This window comes from Hyla sarda, chromosome 6, assembly GCF_029499605.1.
Source record: "Hyla sarda isolate aHylSar1 chromosome 6, aHylSar1.hap1, whole genome shotgun sequence".
NCBI classification, from domain to species: Eukaryota; Metazoa; Chordata; class Amphibia; order Anura; family Hylidae; genus Hyla; species Hyla sarda.
The window spans coordinates 14650234-14671088 of record NC_079194.1 but is presented as its reverse complement, the minus strand read 5'-3'; the positions used below and the strand labels follow the sequence as shown (position 1 = coordinate 14671088).

At 49.2% G+C, this 20855-nt stretch overlaps 1 protein-coding gene across 1 annotated transcript in view; it reads left to right on the top strand.

Annotated features, from left to right (window-relative positions):
- Positions 1-7728: 7728 nt before the first annotated feature.
- SH3GLB1 (SH3 domain containing GRB2 like, endophilin B1) overlaps positions 7729-20855 on the top strand; it is a gene marked incomplete in the record, with an annotated part of 74287 nt that continues 61160 nt past the window's right edge. The window contains 2 exon segments of the mRNA XM_056523215.1: positions 7729-7918; positions 15575-15716. Of these exon segments, the coding sequence (XP_056379190.1) occupies positions 7856-7918; positions 15575-15716 (205 nt within the window).

Sequence of the window (20855 nt, the reverse complement as noted above, 5' to 3'; positions counted from 1 at the left end):
TTTTTTTTTTTTTAAATCAACTGTTGCCAGAAAGTTAAACAGATTTGTTAATTACTTTTATTTAAAAATCTTAAGGATTAAGATTTTTAAATAGAAGTCATTTACAAATCTGTTTAACTTTCTGGCCCCAATTTATTTAAATGGGCACTGTCACCAACCTTTTTCTTTTTTTTTTCCATATGTTGTAGTACATATCTCTAATATAGATTCATAATTTTTTTTTCAATAAAATATTGTATTTTACATTTGAAAACCATCCACTAGGGGTCTCCCTCCTAGTGGTCGGCTGCAGCCTGCCGTGACGTCATGACTGAATTAGGACTGATGCTGGCTGGGCAATCGGTCCTAATTCAGTCAGCCTGCGCTTGCTCCCTTCCTGCCAGATAGGCGGGAGCGAGCGCAGTGAACGCCGGGGCAGCCCGTCCCCTCCCCCGGCATGTACAGTGGGGTAAGTCTGATCTGAGGTCTTATGTTACTTTTGGAAACTATAAAATAACAAAAAAAGTTGGCGCCCAGCAGGCGTCAGTGATGTCACGCCTGCTGGGGAAGTCGTCTTCCGGCAGAGGTATACAGATGAGCACAAGATGGGCCATTTGTTAGGTATAGATTAGCAATAGGTAGGGACAGAAACAAACAAACAAAAAACAAAAACAGATGGTGGGGGCTACTATTTAAACAAAAAATGTTTTCCAGGGGAGAACCTCTTTAAGCAGTGAGCGAGTGCCAATGTGCATAACATTATACAGTTGTTACGCCGAGCGCTCCGGGTCCCCGCTCCTCCCCGGAGCGCTCGCTACACTTCCCTCACTGCAGCGCCCCGGTCGGTTCCACGGACCCGGGGCGCTGCGTTACCACCTCCGGCCGGGATGCGATTCGCGATGCGGGTAGCGCCCGCTCGCGATGCGCACCCCGGCTCCCGTACCTTACTCGCTCCCCGTCAGTTCTGTCCCGGCGCGCGCGGCCCCGCTCCCTAGGGCGCGCGCGCGCCGGGTCTTTGCGATTTAAAGGGCCACTGCACCGCTGATTGGTGCAGTGGTTCCAATTAGTGTTTACACCTGTGCACTTCCCTATATCACCTCACTTCCCCTTCACTCCCTCGCCGGATCTTGTTGCCCTAGTGCCAGTGAAAGCGTTCCTTGTGTGTTCCTTGCCTGTGATTCCAGACCTTCTGCCGTTGCCCCTGACTACGATCCTTGCTGCCTGCCCCGACCTTCTGCTACGTCCGACCTTGCTTCTGTCTACTCCCTTGTACCGCGCCTATCTTCAGCAGCCAGAGAGGTTGAGCCGTTGCTAGGGGATACGACCTGGTCACTACCGCCGCAGCAAGACCATCCCGCTTTGCGGCGGGCTCTGGTGAAAACCAGTAGTGACTTAGAACCGATCCTCTAGCACGGTCCACGCCAATCCCTCTCTGGCACAGAGGATCCACTACCTGCCAGCCGGCATCGTGACAGTAGATCCGGCCATGGATCCCGCTGAAGTTCCTCTGCCAGTTGTCGCTGACCTCACCACGGTGGTCGCCCAGCAGTCACAACAGATTGCGCAACAAGGCCAACAGCTGTCTCAACTGACTGTTATGCTACAACAGTTACTACCACAGCTCCAGCAATCATCTCCTCCGCCAGCTCCTGTACCTCCTCCGCAGCGAGTGGCCGCTTCTGGAATACGACTATCCTTGCCGGATAAATTTGATGGGGACTCTAAGTTTTGCCGTGGCTTTCTTTCCCAATGTTCATTACACTTGGAGATGATGTCGGACCAGTTCCCCACTGAAAGGTCTAAGGTGGCTTTCGTAGTCAGCCTGCTGTCTGGAAAAGCCCTGGCTTGGGCCACACCGCTCTGGGACCGCAATGACCCCGTCACTGCCTCTGTACACTCCTTCTTCTCGGAAATTCGAAGTGTCTTTGAGGAACCTGCCCGAGCCTCTTCTGCTGAGACTGCCCTGTTGAACCTGGTCCAGGGTAATTCTTCCGTTGGCGAGTATGCCGTACAGTTCCGTACCCTTGCTTCAGAATTATCCTGGAATAATGAGGCACTCTGCGCGACCTTTAAAAAAGGCCTATCCAGCAACATTAAAGATGTTCTGGCCGCACGAGAAATCCCTGCTAACCTACATGAACTCATCCATCTTGCCACTCGCATTGACATGCGTTTTTCCGAACGGCGTCAGGAGCTCCGCCAGGATATGGACTCTGTTCGCACGAGGCGTTTCTTCTCCCCGGCTCCTCTCTCCTCTGGTCCCCTGCAATCTGTTCCTGTGCCTCCCGCCGTGGAGGCTATGCAGGTCGACCGGTCTCGCCTGACACCCCAAGAGAGGACACGACGCCGCATGGAGAATCTCTGCCTGTACTGTGCTAGTACCGAACACTTCCTGAAGGATTGTCCTATCCGTCCTCCCCGCCTGGAAAGACGTCCGCTGACTCCGCACAAAGGTGAGACAGTCCTTGATGTCTACTCTGCTTCTCCACGTCTTACTGTGCCTGTGCGGATGTCTGCCTCTGCCTTCTCCTTCTCTGCTGTGGCCTTCTTGGACTCTGGATCTGCAGGAAATTTCATCTTAGCCTCTCTCGTCAACAGGTTCAACATCCCGGTGACCAGTCTCGCCAGACCCCTCTACATCAATTGTGTAAACAATGAAAGATTGGACTGTACTATACGTTTCCGCACGGAGCCCCTTCTAATGTGCATCGGATCTCATCACGAGAGGATTGAACTGTTGGTCCTCCCCAATTGCACTTCTGAAATCCTTCTTGGACTTCCCTGGCTTCAACTCCATTCCCCAATCCTGGATTGGTCCACTGGGGAGATCAAGAGTTGGGGGCCCTCTTGTTCCAAGGACTGCTTAAAACCGGTTCCCAGTAAACCTTGCCGTGTCCCTGTGCTTCCTCATGTAACCGGTCTCCCTAAGGCCTATATGGACTTTGCGGACGTTTTTTGCAAAAAACAAGCTGAGACTCTACCTCCTCACAGGCCTTATGATTGTCCCATTGACCTCCTCCCGGGCACTACTCCACCCCGGGGCAGAATCTATCCTCTGTCCGTCCCAGAGACTCTTGCCATGTCTGAATACGTCCAAGAAAATTTAAAAAAGGGCTTTATCCGTAAATCCTCCTCTCCTGCCGGAGCCGGATTTTTCTTTGTGTCCAAAAAAGATGGCTCTCTACGTCCTTGCATTGACTACCGCGGTCTTAATAAAATCACGGTTAAGAACCGCTACCCCCTACCCCTCATCTCTGAACTCTTTGATCGTCTCCAAGGTGCCCATATTTTTACCAAACTGGACTTAAGAGGTGCTTATAATCTCATCCGCATCAGAGAGGGGGATGAATGGAAAACGGCATTTAACACCAGAGATGGACACTTTGAGTATCTGGTCATGCCCTTTGGTCTATGCAACGCCCCTGCCGTCTTCCAAGACTTTGTTAATGAAATTTTTCGTGATCTACTATACTCCTGTGTTGTTGTATATCTGGACGATATCCTGATTTTTTCTGCCAATCTTGAAGAACACCGCCAGCATGTCCGTATGGTTCTTCAGAGACTTCGTGATAATCAACTCTATGCCAAAATAGAGAAATGTCTGTTTGAATGCCAATCTCTTCCTTTTCTAGGATACTTGGTCTCTGGCCAGGGACTACAAATGGACCCAGATAAACTCTCTGCCGTCTTAGATTGGCCACGCCCCTCCGGACTCCGTGCCATCCAACGTTTTTTGGGGTTCGCCAATTATTACAGGCAATTTATTCCACATTTTTCTACCATTGTGGCTCCTATTGTGGCTTTAACAAAAAAAAATGCCGATCCCAAGTCTTGGCCTCCTCAAGCGGAAGACGCCTTTAAACGACTCAAGTCTGCCTTTTCTTCGGCTCCCGTGCTCTCCAGACCTGACCCATCTAAACCCTTCCTATTGGAGGTTGATGCCTCCTCAGTGGGAGCTGGAGCTGTCCTTCTACAAAAAAACTCTTCCGGGCATGCTGTTACTTGTGGTTTTTTTTCCAGGACCTTCTCTCCGGCGGAGAGGAACTACTCCATCGGGGATCGAGAGCTTCTAGCCATTAAATTAGCACTTGAGGAATGGAGGCATCTGCTGGAGGGATCAAGATTTCCAGTTATTATTTACACCGATCACAAGAACCTCTCCTACCTCCAGTCTGCCCAACGGCTGAATCCTCGTCAGGCCAGGTGGTCTCTGTTCTTTGCCCGATTTAATTTTGAAATTCACTTTCGGCCTGCTGATAAAAACATTAGGGCCGATGCTCTCTCTCGTTCCTCAGATGCCTCTGAAATTGAACTCTCTCCTCAACACATCATTCCTCCTGACTGCCTGATTTCCACTTCTCCAGCCTCCATCAGGCAAACTCCTCCAGGAAAGACCTTTGTTTCTCCACGCCAACGCCTTGGGATCCTCAAATGGGGTCACTCCTCCCATCTCGCAGGTCATGCGGGCATCAAGAAATCTGTGCAACTCATCTCTCGCTTCTATTGGTGGCCGACTCTAGAGACTGATGTGGTGGACTTTGTGCGAGCCTGCACTATCTGTGCCCGGGATAAGACTCCTCGCCAGAAGCCCGCTGGTTTTCTTCATCCTCTACCTGTCCCCGAACAACCTTGGTCTCTGATTGGTATGGATTTTATTACTGACTTACCCCCATCCCATGGCAACACTGTTATTTGGGTGGTCGTTGATCGATTCTCCAAAATGGCACATTTCATCCCTCTTCCTGGTCTTCCTTCAGCGCCTCAGTTGGCTAAACAATTTTTTGTACACATTTTTCGTCTTCACGGGTTGCCTACACAGATCGTCTCGGATAGAGGCGTCCAATTTGTGTCTAAATTCTGGAGGGCTCTCTGTAAACAACTCAAGATTAAATTAAATTTTTCTTCTGCATACCATCCTCAATCCAATGGACAAGTAGAGAGAATTAACCAGATCTTGGGTGACTATTTACGACATTTTGTTTCCTCCCGCCAGGATGACTGGGCAGATCTTCTACCTTGGGCCGAATTCTCGTATAATTTCAGAATCTCTGAATCTTCCTCCAAATCTCCGTTTTTCGTGGTGTACGGCCGTCACCCTCTTCCCCCCCTCCCTACCCCCTTGCCCTCTGGTCTGCCCGCTGTGGATGAAATTTCTCGTGATCTTTCCACCATATGGAAAGAGACCCAAAATTCTCTCTTACAGGCTTCTTCTCGCATGAAGAGATTCGCAGATAAGAAAAGAAGAGCTCCTCCCATTTTTTCCCCTGGAGACAAGGTATGGCTCTCCGCTAAATATGTCCGTTTCCGTGTCCCGAGCTATAAGTTGGGACCACGCTATCTTGGTCCTTTTAAAGTTTTGTGTCAAATTAATCCTGTCTCTTACAAACTTCTTCTTCCTCCTTCTCTTCGTATCCCTAATGCCTTTCACGTCTCTCTTCTTAAACCTCTCATCCTCAACCGTTTTTCTCCTAAATCTGTTCCTCCCACTCCTGTTTCCGGCTCCTCGGACATCTTCTCTGTCAAAGAGATTTTGGCCTCTAAAAAGGTCAGGGGAAGAACTTTTTTTTTAGTGGATTGGGAGGGTTGTGGTCCAGAAGAGAGGTCCTGGGAACCTGAGGACAATATCCTGGACAAAAGTCTGATCCTCAGGTTCTCAGGCCCCAAGAAGAGGGGGAGACCCAAGGGGGGGGGTACTGTTACGCCGAGCGCTCCGGGTCCCCGCTCCTCCCCGGAGCGCTCGCTACACTTCCCTCACTGCAGCGCCCCGGTCGGTTCCACGGACCCGGGGCGCTGCGTTACCACCTCCGGCCGGGATGCGATTCGCGATGCGGGTAGCGCCCGCTCGCGATGCGCACCCCGGCTCCCGTACCTTACTCGCTCCCCGTCAGTTCTGTCCCGGCGCGCGCGGCCCCGCTCCCTAGGGCGCGCGCGCGCCGGGTCTTTGCGATTTAAAGGGCCACTGCACCGCTGATTGGTGCAGTGGTTCCAATTAGTGTTTACACCTGTGCACTTCCCTATATCACCTCACTTCCCCTTCACTCCCTCGCCGGATCTTGTTGCCCTAGTGCCAGTGAAAGCGTTCCTTGTGTGTTCCTTGCCTGTGATTCCAGACCTTCTGCCGTTGCCCCTGACTACGATCCTTGCTGCCTGCCCCGACCTTCTGCTACGTCCGACCTTGCTTCTGTCTACTCCCTTGTACCGCGCCTATCTTCAGCAGCCAGAGAGGTTGAGCCGTTGCTAGGGGATACGACCTGGTCACTACCGCCGCAGCAAGACCATCCCGCTTTGCGGCGGGCTCTGGTGAAAACCAGTAGTGACTTAGAACCGATCCTCTAGCACGGTCCACGCCAATCCCTCTCTGGCACAGAGGATCCACTACCTGCCAGCCGGCATCGTGACAACAGTGAATTAAATCTAAGGATTGTATATAAATGTCCCCATTGGGGACTTAAAAAGTGTAAAATAAAAAAAAGTTTGTAAAACTATATAAAAGCTCTTCCCTTCATAAAAAATTGGGAGGGGACGTGGTGCCCCCTCCCGTAGGCTTACAATTAGTAGGGGGGCGGTGATGTCACGAGGGGGCGGGGCCGTGACATCACAATACTCCGGCCCCTGTATCGCCCGTCATCAGACACGAAGCGTTCTTTGCTCTGTGCAGCTGGTGAATGGGGGTGCTCCAGGAGAGATCGCAGGGTCCCCAGCGGAGGTCCCCCCCCCCGCGATCAGACATCTTATCCCCTATGTTTTGGATAGGGCACCAGGACGAGTATACATGTCCATGGTTCTCGTGGGTGCTGCCCAGTGCACCCACAAGATCGTGGCAGGGACTCGGCTGTAACACTTTGGTTCTGGCAGTTTAAACCTTACAGCCGTGGTCGGAAGTGACCGCGAGCTGTAAGGAGTTTTGACAGAGGGAGGGGGCTCCCTCTGTCTCTCTCCTGTAGCACCCCCCAAAAGATAGCAGGGTGCTGCATGTTACTTTACAAGGACCCCCAGGTCTGCCCCGGTAATTGCCAGAGGCACGTCCTGATATGCTGCCTGCCAGTGTAAAACTAGCAGGCAGCCTATAACTGCAATGCTTTGGAATACTAAGTATTCAAAAGCATTAAAAAAAAGTGTAAAAAAATTATATAAAATAAATAAAAGTGTAAAAACAAAAAGTGTAAAAAAAGTGTAAAAAAAAGTATTTTTTTAAGTGTAAAAAATAAATAAATAAATGTAATAAATAAATATAATGAAAATAAAAATGCATAATGTGTAGAATGACACGGCGCACATCCGCAGCATATTACATACAGCGGATGCCCGCCCGCAGTCACAATAGTGAGCTCCCTGCTGCGGCTTGGTAGCTTTGTTCACTCATAGCGGCGGATTTCCCGGACACACTGAGCTACCCAGCGGTAGTGATGCTTAAAGTGACAGTGGTCAGATGTGCAAAAAATGGCCGGGTCCTACAGTGAAAATTGGCCTGGTTCTTATGGGGTTAAAGGTCATGTAACACTGTCTGCTTCTGATTCACAAGGTTTCTGGAAAATATTATTAGAAATCCAGAATATAAAGTAGTTGCCAAAAGATTAAACATGGAGTAAAACCGAACTAAAAAACAAAAAGCCAAAACTTTACAGCTGGACTACAAATTTACGTGGCTGAGGCCGCGCCTGCGCAATAACACATACAGCGCCTCGATACGTCAACACGTCTGCTCCTCTGTCGCTGTACGCTCTGTCATCTCTATGGTATGCACGTACGCCGCTGTCACTTCCGGTCACATGATTGGTGTGTCGCGTAGGAGACGCCCAGTGTGTGACAGCCCGGGGCGGAGCCTCATCTCTCCTCATCCTCATCCTGTGAGCCGCGGCCCCGGAGCTTCAGCAACATGGACTTTAACGTGAAGAAGCTGGCGGCGGATGCCGGGACCTTCCTGACCCGTGCGGTACAGGTGCGGTAATGTGTGCGGCGGGAGGGGAGGGGCCGCTCCGTGTGCATTAGGCTCTAATTCAGTATTGGGGATGTAAACACAGATGGGGGCCCCTGTATAGAGAGCACCACACGGATAGAGGGGCCCCTGTATAGAGATCACTACACGGATATAGAGGGGCCCCTGTATAGAGAGCACTACACGGATAGAGGGGCCCCTGTATAGAGAGCACCACACGGATATAGAGGGGCCCCTGTATAGAGAGCACTACACGGATAGAGGGGTCCTTGTATAGACAGCACTACACGGATATAGAGGGGCCCCTGTATAGACATCACTACACGGATAGAGAGGCCCCTGTATAGAGAGCACTACACGGATATAGAGGGGCCCCTGTATAGAGATCACTACACGGATATAGAGGGGCCCCTGTATAGAGAGCACTACACGGATAGAGGGGCCCCTGTATAGAGATCACTACACGGATATAGAGGGGCCCCTGTATAGAGAGCACTACACGGATAGAGGGGCCCCTGTATAGAGAGCACCACACGGATATAGAGGGGCCCCTGTATAGAGAGCACTACACGGATAGAGGGGTCCTTGTATAGACAGCACTACACGGATATAGAGGGGCCCCTGTATAGACATCACTACACGGATAGAGAGGCCCCTGTATAGAGAGCACTACACGGATATAGAGGGGCCCCTGTATAGACATCACTACACGGATAGAGAGGCCCCTGTATAGAGAGCACTACACGGATATAGAGGGGCCCCTGTATAGACAGCACTACACGGATATAGAGGGGCCCCTGTATAGAGAGCACTACACGGATATAGAGGGGTCCCTGTATAGAGAGCACTACACGGATATGGAGGGGCCCCTGTATAGAGATCACTACACGGATAGAGGGGCCCCTGTATAGAGAGCACCACACGAATATAGAGGGGCCCCTGTATAGAGAGCACCACACGGATATAGAGGGGCCCCTGTATAGAGATCACTACACGGATAGAGGGGCCCCTGTATAGACATCACTACACGGATATAGGGGCCCCTGAATAGACATCACTACACGGATAGAGGGGCCCCTGTATAGTCATCACTACACGGATAGAGGGGCCCCTGTATAGACAGCACTACACGGATAGAGGGGCCCCTGTATAGAGATCACCACACGGATAGAGGGGCCCCTGTATAGTCATCACTACACGGATAGAGGGGCCCCTGTATAGACAGCACTACACGGATAGAGGGGCCCCTGTATAGACAGCACTACACGGATAGAGGGGCCCCTGTATAGACAGCACTACACGGATAGAGGGGCCCCTGTATAGAGATCACCACACGGATAGAGGGGCCCCTGTATAGAGATCACCACACGGATAGAGGGGCCCCTGTATAGAGATCACCACACGGATAGAGGGGCCCCTGTATAGAGAGCACCACACGGATAGAGGGGCCCCTGTATAGAGAGCACCACACGGATAGAGGGGCCCCTGTATAGAGAGCACCACACGGATAGAGGGGCCCCTGTATAGAGAGCACCACACGGATATAGAGGGGCCCCTGTATAGAGAGCACCACACGGATATAGAGGGGCCCCTGTATAGAGAGCACCACACGGATATAGAGGGGCCCCTGTATAGAGAGCACCACACGGATATAGAGGGGCCCCTGTATAGAGAGCACCACACGGATATAGAGGGGCCCCTGTATAGAGAGCACCACACGGATATGGAGGGGCCCCTGTATAGAGAGCACCACACGGATATGGAGGGGCCCCTGTATAGACAGCACTACACGGATATGGAGGGGCCCCTGTATAGACAGCACTACACGGATATGGAGGGGCCCCTGTATAGACAGCACTACACGGATATGGAGGGGCCCCTGTATAGACAGCACTACACGGATATGGAGGGGCCCCTGTATAGACAGCACTACACGGATATGGAGGGGCCCCTGTATAGACAGCACTACACGGATATGGAGGGGCCCCTGTATAGAGAGCACTACACGGATATGGAGGGGCCCCTGTATAGAGAGCACTACACGGATATGGAGGGGCCCCTGTATAGAGAGCACTACACGGATATGGAGGGGCCCCTGTATAGAGAGCACTACACGGATATGGAGGGGCCCCTGTATAGAGAGCACTACACGGATATGGAGGGGCCCCTGTATAGACATCACTACACGGATATGGAGGGGCCCCTGTATAGACATCACTACACGGATATGGAGGGGCCCCTGTATAGACATCACTACACGGATATGGAGGGGCCCCTGTATAGACATCACTACACGGATATGGAGGGGCCCCTGTATAGACAGCACTACACGAATATGGAGGGGCCCCTGTATAGACAGCACTACACGGATATAGAGGGGCCCCTGTATAGACATCACTACACGGATAGAGGGGCCCCTGTATAGAGATCACTACACGGATAGAGGGGCCCCTGTATAGACAGCACTACACGGATATAGAGGGGCCCCTGTATAGACAGCACTACACGGATATAGAGGGGCCCCTGTATAGAGAGCACTACACGGATATAGAGGGGCCCCTGTATAGACAGCACTACACGGATATAGAGGGGCCCCTGTATAGACAGCACTACACGGATATAGAGGGGCCCCTGTATAGACAGCACTACACGGATATAGAGGGGCCCCTGTATAGACAGCACTACACGGATATAGAGGGGCCCCTGTATAGACAGCACTACACGGATATAGAGGGGCCCCTGTATAGACAGCACTACACGGATATAGAGGGGCCCCTGTATAGAGAGCACTACACGGATATAGAGGGGCCCCTGTATAGACAGCACTACACGGATATAGAGGGGCCCCTGTATAGACAGCACTACACGGATATAGAGGGGCCCCTGTATAGACAGCACTACACGGATAGAGGGGCCCCTGTATAGACAGCACTACACGGATATAGAGGGGCCCCTGTATAGACATCACTACACGGATAGAGGGGCCCCTGTATAGACAGCACTACACGGATATAGAGGGGCCCCTGTATAGACAGCACTACACGGATATAGAGGGGCCCCTGTATAGACAGCACTACACGGATAGAGGGGCCCCTGTATAGACATCACTACACGGATAGAGGGGCCCCTGTATAGACAGCACTACACGGATAGAGGGGCCCCTGTATAGACAGCACTACACGGATAGAGGGGCCCCTGTATAGACAGCACTACACGGATATAGAGGGGCCCCTGTATAGACAGCACTACACGGATATAGAGGGGCCCCTGTATAGACATATATTCAGTGTGAACAACGCTCTGAACCTGTCCTGATGCCCTGTAATCCCCTTGGGCTCCGGCAGCCATCTTTTATCAGATTGCTGGGATACCGGCCGAGCGTTTCATCATGTAAAGTGTTTACAGAACAGACCGATAAGGGACACGTGAAGCCAATAATCTGAGACGTCACATGATCGTGTGTCATGGGGGCCTAATGGGTTAATTGCTGAGAACAGGCGCAGCTATTCAGTACGGCTGATTTCATACATAATCCGTCACAGATGTTATGGTGCTTCCCCGACCTGCGACTCTTCTAGCAGCTGAAAAACTACAACTTTCTTCATGGCCGGAGAGACAAAGACCATCAGGGTATGATGGGAGTTGTAGTTTTTTAACCACTTGAAGAGCCGCAGGTTGGGGGGGGGGGGACACTTGTCTAAGTGTAAATGGGGCGTCACGATATATCGAATCATGATTCCTACAAATCGTGATGTATCAATATGGCCCCCGGGGAAAACTTGTGATTACCTGTGGTGGTCAGGCCCCACTCGTGACGTCACGACCACGCCCTTTCAATGCAAGTCTATAGGAGGGGGGCGTGACGGACGTCACGCCCCCTCCTATAGACTTGCATTGAAGGGGCGTGACCATGACGTCATGAGCCTCCCGTGCTGAACCCGACGCTCAAATGAACGCCGGGTGCAGCACGGATATTGCGGGGGTCCTGCCCTTTGGATAGGGGTTAAGATGTCTAGGGGCAGAGTACCCCTTTAAGTCCTATAAACACCGGACAGCACCGAGGAGAACGGGATCTGCGGAAGACCTACGGGGGACCGGGGCTAGGTAAGCATCAGTTTGTTTTTTTAAAGGGTTGCTCCAGGGAAGTTAAGAAAAATGTAAATGCCCCAAAACCACCACAATTCCGGTTATGTGCCCCCTGTCGTTATCCATGTGATTTTACCAGCTCCTGTAGCCCCTGTTGTCTCCTAAATATTCTTTTTTCCTTGCTTGCGGCCCAGGATACAACTCCCAGCAGTCAGGATGGCTCTGTGTAATGGCTGCCAGCCCATTGCTCTTACTATCTGTTTGCATGCTGTGTTGTTGTGAGTAGTGTTGGGCGCATATATTCGCATTTCAAATTTTTATTGCGAATTGGCGAATATTACGAATATATTCGCTATACATTCGAAATTACGAATATTAACTTTTTCCGCATATGTGAATATTCGCATATTCCTTCTTTTCACACGTGAGCCAATTAGAATGATGCAAATACACTTGTCAGAGGTTATCAACAACATCCCTAGCAATCTATAGTAAAGTTGCCCACCCCCCCCCCCACTCTTTTCTTCCTCGAATACATGAATATGCGAATATAATGAATACGCAAAATTCGCGAATATAAGACGAATATTCGTCTATATATTTGCAAAATATCGCAAATTCGAATATGGGCAATGCCGCTCATCACTAGTTGTGAACACACCGTCAGCAGCACACACTGTACATGTCTTTTCTTTCAAACTATCCTCCCTCCCCCAGCAATAAATCATGCTGTGCTCTGAATGGCAGCAGTCAGTGATAAGATCTACAGCAAGAAAAGAGCAGCTTCTCTGCAGGCAAGATCCTCACACAGGGAGGGGAGGGGAGGTGTGGTTGTGAAGACAGAAATCACATGGTGTTTGTCTTTCAGGAGGGTGGGGCTAGGTCTCAGTGAGGGGTTTACACAAGGACTAGCAGGATCTGATTATGATGTCTTTCTCCCACTCCCTGTATGGAAGTGACAGCTGAAATAAGGAAATAGGTAGGTGAGAGGGAAAGGATGGGCTATGGATTCAGTACCCCGGAGTACCCCTTTAATGTTTCACCCATTAATGGAGGAGAACGTGACATTTGGGGATTGACATGAAATGGGGCCGGAGGGAAATGTTAAAGGGGTACTCCGCTGCTCAGTGTTTGGAACAAACTGTTCTGAACGCTGGACCGGCGCTGGGAGTTTGACTTCATAGCCCCGCCCCTCATTATGCCACGCCCCACCCCCTCTATGCAAGTCTATGGGAGGGGGCATGACAGCCGTCACGCCCCCTCCCATAGACTTGCATTGAGGGGGCGGATGTCATGAGGGAGCGGAGCTATGACGTCACGAGCTCCCAGCTCCAGCGTTCGGAATAGTTTTTTCCAAACGCTAAGCAGCGGAGGACCCCTTTAAATGGGGGAGGTTGGACATGAATTTGTGGAATTTTACCATTTGTTTAATATTGCGATTTCTATATGTGATTGCAATATAATAATCTCCCTAATCCCAATCGCATATTTTCCTTAAATCATGCAGCCCTAATTACTAGTGCCCCCCCCCCCCTACTCCCGAGTCAATGAAGAAAGCAAAGCAGCGGTCATGGAAACGGTCAACGGTTCAGCCTCTTCGTCTCTCTCAGAATTACGTCATGTCCGTCATTATATGATGGAATCCGATGTAAATGCTTCATACAGACCCGAGCAGGAGACAAAAACTTTGTTTAAAAGCTAAATTATTTGGTGTAGTTTAGCTTTTCAAACATGGTGGTAGTGGAAGGAAGGAGCGCGCTGCCTCCCAGCCAAAATATATATATTGTCTACCAGTGAAAGGAGCGAGATCCGGAGACAAAATAAAGTTCTCCGTTTTTAGCTATTGTTATTTTATAAATTGTTCTACTTGTCATTTCTCTGCTGAGGGTTCACGGTTTTGCAAAAAAAAAATAAAAATTGACGTTTCAAAAGTTTTGATAGGTCGGGCTCTGAACACTCGGACCCTGAGTAACCGTCTGGAGATAATATCATACACCAGTGCTTTCCATACAGTGGGCCTCCAGCTGTTGCAAAACTACAACTCCCTGAAGGCTCGAAGGCTGTCCGGGCATTTTGGGAGTCGTAGTTTTGCAACAGCTGGAGACGCACTGGAAAACACTGCCATAACCTTACGTTGTAAGTTTGAGCTGGGAGATGACGCTTAGTACGCTCTTCTCCTGCCTTCTAAGACGCCGAACGATCAAAACTTTTGAAACATGTCTGTAGCTTATTTAAAATGACAGCACCCATTTAAAGGGGTATTCCGGCCAAATGTCTGATCGCTGGGGGCCCGCTGCTGGTGACCCCCCGCGATCTCCATGCAGCACCTGCATTTTATGCTGGGCTGCGTCTCTGGGCTTGGAAAGCTTATTGTTTCCAGGACTGGGGACGTGATGTAACACAACGCCACCTCATAACGTGACACCACACCCCCTTCATGTGTGTTTGCTCCGTGCACCGGATGTCTGGGATGCCTCAGCCGAGATCAGACATCTTATCACTTATCTTTTGGATGGGGATAAGATGTCTAGGGGTGGAGTACCCCTTTAAAGTATTTGGAAGTTATGCAAATTGTGTAACTGCTTTTAACTTTCCCGACCACCTCCGACCGCTGCAAAGAGGCCGTAAGAAGCAAGCTGAGACAACCCCTTTAATACCATAAGTAATAACAGATTAAAGAAGAACTCTGGTGAAGGATAAGTTATCTCCTATCCAAAGGATAAGGGATCAGTGTTTGATTGCAGGGGGTCCGACTGCTGGGACCCCTCGCGGTCTCCTGCACAGCGGCCCTACTCTCCCATACACTGAGCTGTGTTGACCCCTGCACGAAGTGGAGGCTGACAGGCCCCCTCCATGCATCTCTTTGGGAGAGCCTGAGTTTGTGTACCTCCACTCTCTGCGTGTATGGGAGAGCCAGGGTGCTGTGCAGCAGTCGGACCCCCCACGATCAGACACTTAGCCCCTATCCTTTCAATAGGAAATAGCTTGTCCTGCACCAGAGTACTCCTTTTAAGATCTATTTACCTAAAAAGGATCATTGACAGAAACGTGGACAGGATAGGGGATACGTTTTAGACTGTTGGGGGGGGGGGGGGGGGCTTGAACGCTGGGGCCTTAAGCGGGGGCCGCCACGTCCCCTCCATATAGCTGGAAGAGCTGTTCAGCAATCTTTGGCTCTCCCATAGAGCTATATAGAGGGGGCGTGGAGGCACCCGCTTCCTAGCTCCAATAGAGCTACACATATATATAGGGGGCGTGGGTGCCCCAGTGCTCAGACCCCCCCCCCCCACAACTTTAAACTTATCCCCTATCCTGTGGATAGGGGAATACGTTTTTGTCCATGATACTTCTGCTTTAAGAATGTGTCTAGAATTTAGCTAAAATCTTTTAGCAGTCCACTTCACCAATTCAGATGACTAAAATATGACTAAAATAGTCTTTGCTGTCACAGTGAACCCTGCCTTGCTGTGTGATGCCTGTTTTGAGGGGACGCTCCATTGCCTTCTATATGAATCACTACGTGAATTTCTCTAGTCTGCAGATACTTATCTCTTTACCTCTCTGTTCCCGCAGTTTACAGAAGAGAAGTTTGGCCAGGCAGAGAAGACGGAGTTGGACGCTCACCTTGAGAATCTTCTTGCCAAAGCAGAATCCACCAAACAATGGACCGAGAAGATAATGAAGCAAACAGAAGTGTTATTACAGCCAAATCCAAGTAAGGCCCCCACCATAGGATGTGATATGAGTAACACTAAGGGTATGTTCACACTGCAGAATCTCCGTGAGTGGAGATTCCGCAGTGTAAACATACTCTTGGTTTGCGCCGTCACCATTGACAGCTATGCAGTGCTCGCGGACTTTCTTTGCGCGGAACAATCTCAGTGGCGGAATTGTCCGCTGCTGAAATTCCTCAGTATGAAAGGGCCTCACGGAAGACCCATTCACACTGATGGTAACGTTCTTAGCGCTGAATTCTACTCGCGGAATTCTGCTGTAATTCCGCAGTGTGAATATACCCTAATGTAGACAGGTGTATATAGCGCTTTAGGACGAGGGGCGTACCTGTATGCCCTTGACCTGCTCTCCTTCCGCTTCTCAGGTGCGGATTGCTGGTCACAGCAGGGGGTCCCGCCGGCTAAAGTTGATGGTCGCATCTAAAATGTTTAAAAAAAAAAAAAAAAAAAAACACATCCCGGCTGTTCAGCGGTGTTGATAGGAACCACCGCAGTGGAACCGAACCAGCTAAGAGGGATGGCTGGAGGGCCCTTGCCTTCCTCCTCGCTGTCCAATCGATAATCTGATGCTCCAGCTAGTCATGGCAGGCTGGAGCGGCAGAGCACAGATAACACTGATTAATGCTATGCTATGACATAGTACTGAACAATGTATGAAATCTGAAGATTACATTTAATAGTCCCTTATGGAGACTATAAAATTGGTTTATTTAAAAAAAAAAATTGATGTAAAATTGGTGACACAAAAAACAAGCCCTCATATGGGTCAATAGGTGGAAAATTGAAAACGTTTAGATTTTTAGCATTGGAGGAGGAAAAAAAACGAAGAACGAAAGGGTAAAAATGAAAAATGGCCCAGTCCTCAAGGGGTTAAAACTTGGCAAGACTTTATCTAGTTTCTCAGTCTCATTAAAATACATTTTTTTTTCTTCTTCTTCATTCCATATACATTTTTCATAATTGTGGTAAAATTACTTGTTTCGACTGTGATTTTCCCAATTGCTGTAAAATAGCACCTTTTTGCCATGTTGTTGAAAAAAGCACTAGAGATGAGCGAACTTACAGTAAATTCGATTCGTCACGAACTTCTCGGCTCGGCAGTTGATGACTTTTCCTGCATAAATTAGTAAAGCTTTCCAGTGCTCTGGTGGGCTGGAAAAGGTGGATACAGTCCTAGGAGACTCTTTCCTAGGACTGTATCCACCTTTTCCAGCCCACCGGAGCACCTGAAAGCTGAACTAATTTATGCAGGATGAGTCATCAACTGCCGAGCCGAGAAGTTTGTGACGAATCGAATTTACTGTAAGTTCGCTCATCTCTACAAAATCACAGCAAAAACTCAAAAACAAGCAGCAAAAAAACATAATGTGCCAACACTGCTGTTTTATATCCTGATCCCATAGAGATAGCAGCAGCAGTATAAAGATAGAGCTGGCAGGGGGCTGGGTGCTAGCAGGAGGGATCTAACAGGTAACTATGTTATATTGTTATTCACAGGAAGTCAACTGACCCAGGACTTACCGCTTCCTCTGACACATTAAAGGGTTACTCTGGAAGAAAAAAAATTCTAAACCCCTGGTGCCAGAAAGTTGAACAGATTTGTAAATTACTTCTATATAAAAATCTTAATCCTTCCAGTACTTATCAGCTGCCGTATGCTCCAGTCTGACTACAGTGCTTTCTGCTGCCATCTCGGTCTGTATCATGAACTGTCCGAATAAACAAAGCTTTGCTATGGGGTTTTGCTTATGTTCTTAACGTTTCCTGACACATACAAAGGTGGAGAGCACTGTGGTCATACTGGAAAGAACTACACAACTTTCTGTGGAGCCTACAACAGCTGATAATTACTGAAATAATTATTTTTGCCTGTCCGGCGCCCTGCCGGTCCTTGGTGTGCGGCGCCCTGCCGGTCCACCCTCACTTCCTGTACTTGGTCTCCTCAGAGAGACACACAGGCAATAGCTGCAGGGACTAAAATATACACATGTTTTTAACCAATGTATATTACAAATATTCATATAATGGTATTATCTACATTATATAAAAAGTTTTTGTTAACTATGGGTATATTTAAAAGTTCTGCACAGTAACAAATCTCGTTGTTTCCTGAGTTACCGTTGAACTATATACCGTATATACTCGAGTATAAGCCGAGTTTTTCGGCACGATTTTTCGTGCTGAAAACGCCCCCCCTCGGCTTATACTGGAGTGAACTCTCCGCCTGTCAATCCCTTCTCAGTGGTCTTCAACCTGCGGACCTCCAGATGTTGCAAAACTACAACTCCCAGCATGTCCGGACAGCCATCAGCTGCCATCATCATGTCCTGGTGCGTCGTCGTCAAGGCAATGTCGCTAGTCTGGGGCCGGCCCGGAGCGGAGAAGAGGACCTCCCGGTGAAAATGGACATCCCGGAATGACTAACCCTCCCCACCGGACGGTCCCTGCAGCATAGATGGCCCGGACCAGCTCACCCTTCCTTCCCACCGAGGGGAGCGGAGTAGAAAACGAAAGGGTGGTCTGGATGATGACTAAGGCCGCAGTGGTCTTCAACCTGCGGACCTCCAGATGTTTCAAAACTACAACTCCCAGCATGCCCGGACAGCCGATGGCTGTCCGGGGCATGCTGGGAGTTGTAGTTTTGCAACATCTGGAGGTCCGCAGGTTTAAGACCATTGATGAAGGGAATGACAGGCGGTGATGATGACAGGCGGTGATGATGACAGGCGGTGATGATGACAGGCGGTGATGATGACAGGCGGTGATGATGACAGGCGGTGATGATGATGAGGGTGTTAATGACGGGGGTTTGGATGATTACATGGGGGGGATGATGTATTTCCCACCCTAGGCTTATAGTCGAGTCAATAACTTTTCCTGGGTTTTTGGGGTGAAATTAGGGGCCTCGGCTTATGTTCGGGTCGGCTTATACTCGAGTATATATGGTATTTAATCAGCATATTGTAATTGTTTATCTGTTTTCTGCTTGTATCATTCACATAAGGCTCATCCCTTCTATATGTCAGAAGGATATATATTTAGTCATAAGAGCTGGAGATGCTATCGCTATGACTCAAGGATCGCTATTTGATGAATGTCCCAATATATATATATATATATATATATATATATATATATATATATATATATATATATATATATATATATATATATATATATATATATATATATATATATATATATATATATATATATATATATATGTTGACTGCAGCGCAGCAGAGTATTCAGTTGAAGATGTAGCTTTATTCGATAAACACAGTGACTATGTCTCTGTGGTCTCACACCATCGTTATTTGATTTGATAATAGTGATGTGAGATGGAACGTAGTCACTGTATTTATGGAATAAAGCCACATCTTCAACTGAATACTCTGCTGCGCTGCAGTCAACCTTCTTGTATCTACTTCGTTGGACCCAAGACTGGGGCCCCTGCGACGGCCTGCACCCACTACCAGAGTTTGACTATTCCGATGTGCTGCTCTTCCTCTTAGTTTGCTATACAAAAAGTATAAACAGTGTCACTCCAGGTAGGTGAAAAAGTGGTGTCTTTATTCACTCCAAGGCGAGCGACGTTTCGGCCGGCTCACCCAGCCATTATAAAGCCTTGATAATGGGTGGGTGAGCCAGCCGAAACGTCACTAGCCTTGGAGTGAATAAAGACACCACTTTTACACCTACTTGGAGTGACACTGTTTATACTTTTTGTATCAAGCTTGGATCTCTGACCCAGATCAACAACGGGAGGCACCCGTACATTACTACAATAGGAGTTTTGCATATACTCGAATGAATATATATATATATATATATATATATATATATATATATTCGAGTATAAGCCGAGTTTTTCATCATGATTTTTCATGCTGCAAACGCCCCTCTCGGCTTATACTCGAATGAACTCTCCGCCTCTCAATCCCTTCTCAGTGGTCTTCAACCTGCGGACCTCCAGTTGTTGCAAAACTACAACTCCCAGCATTTCCGGACAGCCATCGGGTGTTGTAGTTTTGAAACCTCTGGAGGTCCGCAAGTTGTAGACCACTGCGGCCTTCGTCATCATCCAGCCCCCCCCCCTTTTGTTTTGTACTTACCTCCCCTCGGCGAGAAGTAAAGGTGAGCCGGTCCGGGCCATCTATGCTGCAGGGACCGTCCGGTGGGGAGGGTTAGTCGTTGAGGGCTGTCAATTTTCACAGGGGGGGGCCTCTTCTCCGCGTTGCAGATGAACATCCCTGTGCGTCGTCGTCAAGGCAACATGAGTAGTCCAGTGCCGGGCGCGGAGTAGAGGCCACCCCGATGAAAATGGACAGCCCTCAACGACTAACCCTCCCCACCTGACGGTCCCTGCAGCATAGATTGCCCGGACCAGCTCACCCTTCCTTCCCATCGAGGGGAGGGGAGTACAAAACAAAGGGGGGGGGGGGGGCTGGATGATGACGAAGGCCGCAGTGGTCTTCAACCTGCTGCGAACCTCCAGAGGTTTCAAAACTACAACACCCAGCATGCCCGGACAGCCGATGTCCGGGCATGCTGGGAGTTGTAGTTTTGCAACATCTTGAGGTCCGCACGTTGAAGACCACTGATGAAGGGATTAACAGGCGGTGATGATAAAGGGGGGGGGGATGATGACGGGGGTCTGGATGATGATAGGGGGGGGGATGATGTATTTCCCACCCTAGGCTTATAGTCGAGTCAATAACTTTTCATGGGTTTTTGGGGTAAAATTAGGGGCCTCGGCTTATATTTGGGTCGGCTTATACTCGAATATATATAGTGTGTGTGTGTGTGTGTGTGTGTGTGTGTGTATGTGTATATGTATATAATATATATATGCCCTCCGCTCATATATTCCTGGAAATCTCTCATCGTCTTGGCATTTTTTTTTAGTCTTATCTTGACAGTCAATAATTTATGAGCCCATTTTGCTGGTGACTTCCGCTGACATTTTGCCTTTTTGTTTTTCACATCTTCTGGCTATACAGGGGCTTCAAGGAATGGGCCTTGTGTTTATCTGATTGCGGCCGCCTTCCTGTGACCAAATCCTCTTTTCCTTCCTCTGTTTGACCAGCGAGACTCCACCGGGAATTTTCATATAATAT